Source organism: Schistocerca piceifrons, chromosome 3 (assembly GCF_021461385.2).
Source record: "Schistocerca piceifrons isolate TAMUIC-IGC-003096 chromosome 3, iqSchPice1.1, whole genome shotgun sequence".
Lineage (NCBI taxonomy): Eukaryota > Metazoa > Arthropoda > Insecta > Orthoptera > Acrididae > Schistocerca > Schistocerca piceifrons.
Genome location: NC_060140.1, coordinates 33,229,079 through 33,241,764, shown reverse-complemented (window position 1 = coordinate 33,241,764; position 12,686 = coordinate 33,229,079). Strand labels below are relative to the sequence as shown.

The window sequence follows — 12,686 nt, the reverse complement described above, 5'->3', positions numbered from 1 at the left end:
GACAAAAAAACGAAAATAAAACTTCAGTTGCGAAGGAAATGTGCCACACACAACAACAAAACACAGTGGTCATACAAGCGTTTGCCAACAGCAAAATGTGTCAAAGGCTTTAGAAAGACTATGCAGTGCTTCATAACAACAAATTGCCTCCGATGAGCTTGACGTCACAACTGTTTACATTAGATTCGTTCGAACAGTTGTTAGCGGACTCATGCGCAGTTGAGTCACATATGTGTAGTACCTTCTTCCGCTTCTGACTATAGAAGTGTGGCTGTTAGCTGTATAAACAGTAGTAGCATAAAACAGCCAAATGCTACTCAAAAAAAATTTACTGGCGCGCCCAAGCTGCCAGATGCATACATGTGCAGTATGCGAAACATGGTATCTGGCCTGGGCGGCAATTTCAGAGCTGTGGAGGGGCGCGAAATTCATATTCTTGAGGGGAGGGGAGGGGGGGGGGGGGGGACCTTATCTCACGAAGCCTAGCATCTAGCACGCGTTGGTCCATCGATTATTCATATGATTTTGAAACGAATCCCTGTGTTGGTTTTTTAATGTTTTTGAACACATTCTTTCTGAATGAATCATAAATTGATTATTGAATGCGTGTGTAGTGTACATGATGTCTCTGCCAGAGTAATTCCAATCGCATCTAGAAATAAACTTTCCTGCAGACAAAAGGGGACGGGGCTATACGAGCTGAGTGGGATAAAGCCGACGGGTGAATGCCAATTACTGTTTGTTATGTGGTTGACGGGGTTTGTGAATGATCAGCTTTGTCATAATTACTTGCAAATTCCATAGATTGACTACCAGAGTGGAAATAAACGACTAACAGGAATAACAGATAAGAAAGATTACTTGGTGTATCCAAGAAAATGAAATTTTGTCAAAAGTTTTGGCCAGATCACGGCACTAGTAAGAGCCCGTTGTACAGTCCCCGACTGGCAGTTTTGGGAGTAGCATGGAAAACGCGTTGTACGTACATGTAATTACGCCTAAGCGAAGAATAAACGCGGGATAACTAAACCGGTGATTGTGGCAGGATTAGTGACGTTAACCAGAGAATGAGTCTTGATGCTGACAGGAATAGTACAGAATTAGTGATGACAAGATTTTGTTGAAATGAGGAAGGAGAAGAAACGGGGACATGACACAAATTATGGAAGAATATGACGATTCCAAATTTGTAAGAAAATTTCCTACTACTACTTTTCGATCTCATGCTTGAGAAACTGGAACGTATGAATGAAGTGTGAAATTTTTACCTGACATAAAGCTTTTGGCTTTTAGTAGGCCTAATAGGCATTTCGTGAGGGTGCTTCGTGAATTATGTTCTGCCGAGCTATAAAAATGACCATTTGTGACAAAATAAGTCTCGTTTATTTGGTGTGTGTTAACAATTTCTGCAATATTAGACAGGCCTGTTTCGCTTCATCAAGCAGACAGTGACAGAATAGACGTAATCAAATCGAAAAATCACACCAGTCTTGAATACTATTTATATTAACAACTTTTCAGTATTAGACAACGACATTTTGGTTTTTCATATAGCAAAACGTTTGACAAACTTTGATAGGGTAATAGATTCTTTAGTAGAAAGGCTAGAGGACAAATGTAAAGATGTAGAGGCTTATCTCAATATGGGTAAGATAGATACTGCCTGCAGGAAAATTAAAGAGACCTTTGGAGAAAAGAGAACCACTTGTATGAATATCAAGAGCTCAGATGGAAACCCAGTTCTAAGCAAAGAAGGGAAAGCAGAAAGGTGGGAGGAGTATATAGAGGGTCTATACTAGGGCGATGTACTTGAGGACAATATTATGGAAACGGAAGAGGATGTAGATGAAGATGAAATGGGAGATATGATACTGCGTGAAGAGTTTGACAGAGCACTGAAAGACTTGAGTCGAAACAAGGCCCCCGGAGTAGACAACATTCCATTGGAACTACGGACGGCCTTGGGAGAGCCAGTCCTGATAAAGCTCTACCATCTGGTGAGCAAGATGTATGAGACAGGCGAAATACCCTCAGACATCAAGAAGAATATAATAATTCCAATCCCAAAGAAAGCATGTGTTGACAGATGTAAAAATTACCGAACTATCAGTTTAATAAGTCACAGCTGCAAAATACTAACACGAATTCTTAACAGACGAATGGAAAAACTGGTAGAAGCCGACCTCGGGGAAGATCAGTTTGAATTCCGTAGAAATACCGGAACACGTGAGGCCATACTGATCCTGCGACTTATCTTAGAACTAGATTAAGGAAAGGCAAACCTACATTTCTAGCATTTGTAGACTTAGAGAAAGCTTTTGACAATGTTGACTGGAATACTCTCTTTCAAATTCTAAAGGTGGAAGGGTAAAATACAGGGAGCGAAAGGCTATTTACAATTTGTACAGAAACCTGATGGCAGTTATAAGAGTTGAGGGGCATGAAAGGGAAGCAGTGGTTGGGAAGGGAGTGAGACAGGGTTGTGGTCTCTCCCCGATGTTATTCAATCTGTATATTGAGCAAGCAGTGAAGGAAACAAAAGAAATATTCGGAGTAGGTCTTAAAATCCATGAAGAAGAAATAAAAACTTTGAGGTTCGCCGATGACATTGTAATTCTGTCAGAGACAGCAAAAGACTTGGAAGAGCAGTTGAACGGAATGGACAGTGTCATGAAAGGAGGGTATAAGATGAACATCAACAAAAACAAAACGAGGATAATGGAATGTAGTCGAATTAAGGCGGCTGATGCTGAGGGAATTAGATTAGGAAATGAGACACTTAAAGTAGAGTTTCTGAAGAAGAGAAATTTGTTAACATTGAGTATAGATTTAAGTGTCAGGAAGTCGTTTCTGAACGTATTTGTATGGGGTGTAGCCATGTATGGAAGTGAAACGTGGACAATAAATAGTTTGGACAGGAAGAGAGTAGAAGCATTCGAAATGTGGTGCTACAGAAGAACGCTGAAGATTAGATGGGTAGATCACATAACTAATGAGGAGGTATTGAATAGATTTGGGGAGAAGAGGAGTTTGTGGCACAACTTGAGTAGAAGAAGGGATAGGTTGGTAGGACATGTTTTGAGGGATCAAGGGATCACCAATTTAGTACTGGAGGGCAGTATGGAGGGTAAAAATCATAGAGGGAGACCAAGAGATGAATACACTAAACAGATTCAGAAGGATGTAGGTTGCAGTGGGTACTGGGAGATGAAGTAGTTTGCACAGGATAGAGTAGCATGGAGAGCTACATCAAACCAGTCTCAGGACTGAAGACCACAACAACAACAACAACAACAACAGCAGCAGAAAGGAAAGCAAGCCATGTAAAGCTGCAGCAAGATCAGAGAGAAGAAAACGGTTTTATGTATCCTGTATTTAATTTTATGTCGCACAAAACAGCAAGTTTTTAGGTAATAAGCAGTATGTCAAACAAGCCAACTGGGAGCAGGAGAGGCACCACGGGACATTTTAATTTCCACTTTCGTGAATATAATTTGATGGCATCCATTACAAAATATACACGTTTGAGTGCCACAGAGCAAATACAGTGACGTGCATTAGAAAAATGCTGTATTAAGAGGCATGTCACTGCCGCTTAGGCACACTTAAGACCAGATAACATGTCTTTCATTTTCTCGAATATATATGTTTTATGTAGCAGACTGTTGGGAAAGATGTGTGCTACAAAATGAACATTTTCTGAAAAGACAATTTTTTTAAATTTTCAGTGTCCTGTCTCAAACGCTTGGAGAGGGAAGGGGCTCGGAAATATCGTAGATCCCGGGGCAGATGCGCAAAGCAGTCTTGATTGTAGTGGGGAGGTGGGTAGTCTCCACGTGACCCATGTATACCTGTAGTAATGGAAATGTTGTGTGGCTAGGGCCTGCCGTCTGGTAGACCATTCGCCTGGTGCAAGTCTTTCGAATTGATGCCACTTCGGCAACTTGCATGTCGATGGGAATGAAATGAAGATGATAAGGACAACACAACACCCAGTCCCTGAGCGGAGAAAAATCTCCGACCTAGCCGGGAATTGAACCCGGGCTATTAGGTAGGACATTTCGTCGCGCTAACTACTCAGCTACCAGGGGCGGACTACGTGTAGTGATTTTGCTGTTTACACTTCCTTTACTGCTCTCACGTCGAATGAAAACAAAACGGATTTCTGTGGCTGGGAGCTATCAAGTGAGTTAAAAAACATTCACAAAATTACGGGGGGCTAAAATGTTATTAGTTTCAGATGTTATTTCCACCTTCCTGTCAGTAAAGCATTAATCGCTTTGCTGGACAATGAAGTTATTTTTGTCGATTTGCTAAAGAAATTTGGCTTTTATTAATTTTTTCTGCTGAGGCATTATTTATTTGAAACGAAGTTTTTAATTCCACGGAGCTGCCTAGTTTCAACTGTTCACTGCATTTCACATGACGTTTTCATCTTCTAACACGTATGGACATTGTGCCATAATGAAGAACCAAACATGAGATAATACAGTACTGGTACTCTAAGAAAATTTACACCCCGAAATCCACTCTGAAAAGATTAATATCAGGTCAGGGCCTACTTCACTGGGAACCTTGACATGCGAATGTGCACTATAAGCCAAATTATGCATTTTAGTATGGTTCACGAACATTCGATGCTCTTTGAGTATCCTCTGATGTTTACATGTACGAACATATGGGCTTTCTACGTCGTCATAGCTGCACGAGCGTGATGACGCCAGTTATCTGGCACTCTCTGGCAACTATTTTTAACATGTCGCGGGAAAATATTGCGAATGGTGGTTAGAATTACTTTCAAAGTACATTTCCTTTTATGCAAGATGAACTGTGTACGAGAATGAACGATGAATTTCTTAAATCACAGAGTGTTTGCTCTCATTTAAAAATCAAGTCTTTGAGGACGAGCCATTTAGAAGAATTTCTAGCCCAGAAGATCAGACACATCATCATTAAACATTTTACTGACAAATTTCTGTGATGTATCTTAAAGTGTAACACATGCAAAAAAGATCAACGTTATATGTGAAAGCTTAGCTTATCTTGCAGCTTATTAATCTGTGGATAGTGAAGAGCGTGCGTGGTAATTATAACAATAAATAATCTCTCGCACGTCCGTCACTTACTATGACGCAGCGTATACACATTACATGTAGCATAGAGCACGTACTACAGAGAACTGATTTTATTTATTTATTTAAATGTCAAGTTCCGTAGGACCAAATTGAGGAGCAAATCTCCAAGGTCATGGAACGTGTCAGTACATGAAATTACAATATAAAAGTAATAACAGATAAAAACAAAAGTTTATGAAACCCGAAAAAGGTCAGTCCATAAGTTTAAGTAAACGCAATCAACAATACAATAAGAATCAGCTTAATTTTTTCAAGGAACTCCTCAACAGAATAGGAGGAGTGACCCATGAGGAAACTCTTCAGTTTCGATTTGAAAGCTCATGGATTACTGCTAACATTTTTGAATTTGAGTGGTAGCATATTGAAAATGGATGCAGCTGTATACTTTAAACCTTTTTGCACAAGAGCTAAGGAAGTCCGATCCAAATGAAGGTTTGATAGCACACACGATTACAGCAGCCAAATAGATCTGCTATTGCCGAACATTGCTTGGATACTGGTCACCCCGTGTTATAATAACACCGAGATATTGGCATGCACGTCCAGCTATTGGGACAGTGTTATTAGGGAGGCAGTTGAGATTAAATTAGTGAGCAACCTCGTTAACAGGGATGGAGGTTTCTGCTTAAACTCTGTTTGGAATCCGGCTCTCTCCCTTGTCAAAAAACAGATGGACAGAGTCAACGCTACCTCACCTGTGAATTCATAGTCTCACTGTCGATAGCTCTGACTTTGGTCATCTTTGGTGGTACTAGTGTTCAGTGTGTGTGTTATCTTTCCTGTTTCAGTCCGAGAACAGAGGTTTTAAATTTGCATGTACGCCGCCTGTCCGTTGCAGTTTGCCTTTAAAATGGCGGGGTGTTCTCCCGCCGAAATATCGGCGGTTGCTGAAAGTGTTACCTGGCTGAATTCCCGGAAGTCATTTGAAAGTTGTGTACGCTAGGAGAAACTCGGGTCTCAGTTATCCATTTGATAAATCAGAATAATACAACATTGCGAATGTGGTTTCCATTTAGAAGTTGTCAAATACTGGCCTGTCCTGTCCTCTCAGCATGCAGGTGGGGTCCCATGTGCCACTGAATATTCAAGGACTATTGAGTAGCATGTAGTAAATTATGGTGGTGAAATGAAGAAAATGCATCACATGAAACGAATGTAGATTTTACTGTAGAATCATAACCGGCAAAATGGGGTTCCCATTGAAGATGTCAAAGTAGCCCTGCCAGCCATGCACAGGTTGGGTTGAAGGTTGAGTGTGGTGTCATGTCGCCCCTCCCCTCCAAGACAAACAAATTGGAGTTATAATTTTTTTTTACCAGTTATGTAGTTTTGAGATATGTCAATGTCTTCAGTTAAAAACGAACAGCCTGTATATTGAAAGCCTAGGTTGTATATAAGTGGTGGAAGAAATGCATAATATCTATTTCAGGGTGTATACGACATGGGACAACTGGGAGACCCGGGAAAAATCCATGAATTTTTTCATCTGGGAGAAAACTGGGAATTTTTCATTGTTTTTTTTTTTTTTCAGTTAAGTTTTTGCAATTTTGACTTGTAAGAACCGATATTCTAACAAAGGATATTTCTGTATCCCACTACTGCAGAGTAATACTGTAGCAATAAAACATGAACAAGAGAAAAAACGAAAATAAAACTTCAGTTGCGAAGGAAATGCTCCATATTCAACAACAAATCGCAGTGCGCATACAAGTGTCTGCCAACAGCAAAATGTGTCAAAGGCTTTAAGAAGACTAAGTAATGCTTCGTAACAACAAATTGGCTCCGATGAGCATGACGTCACAACTATTTACATTAAATTTGTTTTAGCATTAAATTTGTTTTACTAGCGGGATCATGCACATACCAAGTTGATTAGTAACTTCTCCCGCTTCTTTTTACAGAAATGTGGCTGTTGACTGTGTAAGCAGTCACAGGTAGATGCTACTGGTAAAAAATTTACCGGGGGCCAACCTGTCAGAATCGTGCATGCGCAGCAGGCCCGGATCTAGGAGGGGGAGGGGTGAAATTCATTTTCTTGAGGAAAAAATAACCTTCTTTCGCAAAGCGCCTATCATTCAGCGTTGGTCTATCGATTGTTCATATGACTTTGAAAAGCAACCCTGTCGATTTTGGAACACATTCTAAGTTGATTTCTGAATGAATCATAAGTTTATTTGTAAATATGTGCATAGTGTGCGTGATGTCTCTGTCAAGGGAATCCTTGTCGCATCTAGAAACAAACTTCCCTGCAGACAAAAGGGGCTATACGAGCTGAGTGAAGTAAAGCCAAACGGATGAATGCCAGCTGCTGTCTCATTATGTGGTTGATTGGGTTTGTGAATGATGAGCATTGTTGTAATTACTAGCAAAATCCATAGATTCAGACTACCAGAGTGGAAATAAAAGACTAACAGGAATAACAGGTAAGAAAGATTATGTGTTATCTTCTCGGTGTATCCACGAAAATGAAATTTTGACAGAAAATTTTTGGCCAGATCGCTATACTAGTAAGGGCCAGTTGTAAGGTCCCCGGCTGGCAGCCGTTTTAAGTTCTATTCTAGAAGTAGCGCGGAAAACATGTTGTACGAACATGTAACAATGCCTAGCCGGAGAAAAATCACGGGATAACTACACAGGTGATTCTGGTAGAGCTAGTGAAGTTAACCGGCGAATAAGCTTTGACATTGGCAGGAATAGTTACAGAGTTAGTGATGACAAGACTGTTTGTTAGAACGAGGAAGGAGAAGAAATGGGTCATCACACATATTATGGAAGAATATGATGATTCCCAATTTGTATAAAAATTTCATACTACTACTTTTCGATCTCATGCCTGAGAAACTGGAGCGTATGAATGAAGTGTGAAACTATTTCCTAACCTAAAGCTTTTTGATTGTAGTAGATCCAATAGGCATTTGATATTGGTACTTCATGAATTATATTCTGTCATGTTATAAAAAATGACCATTTGTGCCAAAACAATCTCTCTTATTTGGTGTGTGTTACAATTGCTGCAACAAAATAGGTAGGCCTATTCTGTTTTATCTAGCAGACAGTGACAAAATACACATAATCAGATCGAGAAATCACACCAGTCTTGGGCCTTTTTTGTATTAACAGCTTTTTCGGCATTAGAAAGCGACATTTCGATTTTTCATGTAGCAAAACGTTTTACGAACTTTGGTGAAGTAATAGATTCTTTTGGAGAAAGGTAAGCACGCTATTTAAAGCTGTAGCAAGAGTAGAAGAATAAAATTCTAGGAGCTAAGGATTGAAGAAATGTGTACTGTCTTGCTTGTTTCTTGTCTTTACTGGCTTCAGTATCCCATATTTATTTTTATGTCACACAAAGCACTAAGTTGTTAGCTAATAGGGAATAAGGAGTGCAGATTTTCTGAAGAGTTCTTTTTTAACAAAAAAATAAATAAAAATAAAAAAATAAAATAAAAAGGCAGGATGTCAAGCTGGTCGACTGGAAGCAAGAGACGCACCACAGGACATTTTAATTTCCACTGTCCTGAGTATAGTTTGAAGGCATCCATTACAAAGTATATATGTTTCAATTCCACAGAGCGAAATACAGTGATGTGCTATAGAAGAATGCTGTGTGAAGAGGCATGGCATTGTCCTTTGGCACACTTAAAGACCGAATAACATGTCTTTCCTCGAATGTGCACTACAAAGTGAACATATTTCTGAAAATTTGATTTAGAAAAAAAATTTTGATGTCCTATTTCAAATGCTCTGGGGAGGGGAGGGGGGAGGGAAAAGGGCAGCGGCGCCACTATCTAGTATTGCCCCAGTTCGGAAATATCGTTGATCCGGGCCTAATGCGCAGAGTAGTTTGAGTTATAGTGGGAAAGTGAGTAGTCTTCCATGTCACCCGTGTTTACATTTAGTGATTTTGCTGTTTCCTCTTCATTTCCTGCTCACATGAAATGAAAACAAAACGGATTTCTATGGCTAAGAGCTAGAAAGTGAATTAAAATACATACACATAGTTATGGAAGGCTAAGATATGTTATTAGTTTCAGATTTTATTTATTTCCATCTTTGTGACTGCCAAGCATTAATTGCCTCGCAGAACAATGAAGTTATTTTTGTCGGTTTGCTGAAGAAATTTTCTTTTATTAATCTTTTCCGCCGAGGCAGTCAATATATTTGAAATAAAGTGTTCCACACTGTTGGCTAGTTTCAACTGTTCACTGCATTTCAAGTGCATGTTTTCATCTTCTAGCACATATGGCATTATGCCATAATAAAGAACCAAACATGAAATAACACAGTACTGGTACTCCAACGAAATTTACATCCCGAAAGCCACATTGAAAAGCTTAATATGAGGTCGAGGCCCACTTCACTGGGAATCTGGACATACGAATATGCACTTCAGATCTGCACATTTTAGTATGGGTCACGAAATTCTGATGCTCTTCGAGTATCCTCTGATGTCTGGTTTCTTTAATGACATAATGTAAAATCTTTTAATATTTTACACGTACGAGCAAATGGGCCTCCTACGTCATCGTAGCTGTGTAAGCGTGGTGGCGCCTATTATCTGGCGCTCTCTGGCAACTGCTGAAACAAACCTATTTCTAACAGGTTGCAGGAAAATATTGTGAATAATTGTTTGAAAAGCATTTCTTTCAGAGTAAATTTCCTTAGACGCAAGTTGAACTGTGTGCGAGAATATATGATGAATTTCTTAATTCACAGTGTGTTTGAATCTCATTTAAAAATCAACTCATTGATGACGAACCATGTAGAAGTTTTGAGCCCAGAAGATTAGACATTTATGTCGTTATTAAAAATTTTACTGCCACATTTTTGTTATATATCTTGCAGTGTAAGACGCGCGTAAAAGACCAACATTATGTGTGAAAAATTAGTTTCTCTTGCAGTGTATTGACCTTAGAGACCAATATTATATGTGAAAGCTGTGCTTTTCTTTTAGCAACACTATATGTATTAATTTAAACCGTTAACTTTCCTTGTTTGTGTGTTCGGTCTGCTTAACAGTGAAGTTGCTATTGGCAGACTACATCACGTGTCTTAAGCTTTGAATATCCGCTGTTATAGGCTGGCGAGATCACGTGACGTGAGCTATAACTGCTTACAAAAGCACATCGCAATCTTGATTTCAATGCTTTGGAAAGTAATATGCAGTTGTTTGGGGGAATTCGAATTTGTGCTTTCGTAATTTGAAAATATGCACCGTACATGTTGCTGTTAATTAAAGATCTTTCCAAAATGTGTTTTTTCCCCGAGTTTCATTTTATAAATCACCGGGAAATTCAACGCCCCTGTGTGAAACCATAACCATTCAAAGGATTGTCCTCCCCGATAGCTGAGTGGTCAGCGCGGCGGTCTATCGCACCAAGGGTCCCGGGTTTGATTTCTGGCTGAGTTGGAGATTTTCTCCGCTCAGGAACTGTGTGTTGTGTTGTCCTCATTATCATTTCATCATAATCAGTGGAAGGCAACAGGAATCACTTCCCTAGACGCTAATGTGGTGGACCTCGCTTCCCTGATGACAAGACCTACCATAATGCGGAACACAGAGTATAGTAGTATTCAAAGGATTGATAAGTTATACAGTTCCGAGAGAAAATATACTGTCAGTTAACAGGGAAAAAGTATTTTTTTCACCAGGGAGAAAGTGTATTTTTAATCGGGAAATCCGGTAGAAATCTGGGAATTTTTTCCATGTCTGCGTATGCACCCTTTATTTCAGTTATTACAGATTCTGAATATGAAATAATCTGTGTATAGGTAAGCATCAAAGATGTCTCAAACATGGTAGTTGAATCTTATAGGTAATTTGCATTTGGAGCTACAGAGACTGAATGTTTCAGAGAGAACTTGTGGAATATTGAGATTAGGTTTCCTGGACATGCTATTGTGATAGGGTGAGACTTCGCTTATGAGCTACAGAGTGGAAGAATCATATGGTTAGAACTGTTACAGGGGGCAGAGATTACTTCCCTCCCCTCCCCCACTGTACTTTGAGAAGTGAGCAATAGAACAGACTCATATGAGCAATGTCTTTGATCTAGTAACAAACAGATCTAAGCTTCTCACATCAGTTCACTTAGAAGAGGGTAACAGCAAAAATAAGGCTCTTATAAAATGAGTTACTACAGCTGCTATAAGGAATGTTAAGAAAAGTAAGAGAAAAAAAAAGTGTAACAAGAGTGAGAGGAAGCAAACTGTGTAGTATCTGAGCAGTCAACATCAAATATTCAATGCAAGGGATGGACATATGGAGCACAAGTAAATAAAATTCAAAGCAGTGTTCGATTCACTTTAGATTTCACAATACTGTTATGATATTTAGGAGGGCTGGGAAAGATGCACCATGGTGCACCTTGGTACAAAAGGAAAGGGAACTACATCCAATATTTAAAGAAGTTGAAACATTATTGACAAAACCTAGAAAAAGATAAACAGAGTATATTAATAGTAATATGAAAAGACAAATAATAATAATCTGAGCAGCATTCAATTAATTTGGTATAAAATTTTGCCGACTAATTTGACCAAAAAGCCTAAAAAGTTAATAGCTAATTTAAAGTCGGTAAATAGATGATAATCATCTACTTCAGTTTGTAAGCAGTATCATATATTCTTACTGTTAACAGGCTTTTTTTCGTTAAAGGCATATTATCAGGAGGATAGAAGTGGTGCCAGAGTCACGAAACCAGTACCTGCAAGATAGTCCCAGCGATGGGCGTGCCACAGCTGTTGGTCCATGCGGTGGCTTCTCCACACAGTATGCTTGCATGTGTGATTACCACAATATGCCTTATCGGGAGGAGGTGTCCTGGGTATGTTTTGTTTTACTTCACTTTACTATGATGGAACTAGCATAAAGATGCACTGTTACCGTGTCTTCTTATTATATTAGCTTTTACCTTATCATTTATTTTTCGTCATGTCATTCAGTTGTCAAGACGCAGTCATAATTGTATGTTAAAGGACGTCATTAATTACAGATAAAAATTTTGATGTCTGTTTACGTATCCTTTTTTCTTGTTGAGTGCTGAGTTGGCATTAGTAGTGTACTACTTAACTATGTACGTGTTTAGGCTATTATCTTGATAACAGAATGTTATTTTTTATTATTGATGTGTTTTCAAGTGTTCATCAAAGTTGCTGATTCCATTTTATACAAAATATTTTGCTGATTGACCTGGTCGTTCCATCAGCTGCCGTGAGCTGTGTAATGAGTGCTTGTTACTCCAGTGAGACTGTGAAGTATTACTACACAACTGTCTATAGCAGAGTTTGGTTCTCAATGCTCTCTACACCCTCTGATATTAATTTTTTATTCAGAGCCCACACTGTTATTCCACAAAATGCACGTTCTCTGTATATTCCATCTGTGGTGGATGATACAATCCACAAGACCTTAATTGAGTGCAAGGTCCAAAGCTGTGGTTAATTTGAAATCTCTGTCCCATTTTACTAGGTTTTTTGATATTGTCATTTCAACATAGTCTTTAGGTCTGCTGTCCCAAAAAGTTGATGTTTGCACCACAATATTGATCT

The 12,686-nt window shown here is 39.1% G+C and overlaps 1 protein-coding gene across 1 annotated transcript in view; it reads left to right on the top strand.

Moving 5' to 3' along the window:
• LOC124789771 (F-actin-uncapping protein LRRC16A) overlaps positions 1-12,686 on the top strand; it is a 524,837-nt gene that overhangs the window by 230,134 nt on the left and 282,017 nt on the right. Inside the window, 1 exon segment of the mRNA XM_047257233.1 lies at positions 11,794-11,962. Within this exon segment, the coding sequence (XP_047113189.1) occupies positions 11,794-11,962 (169 nt within the window).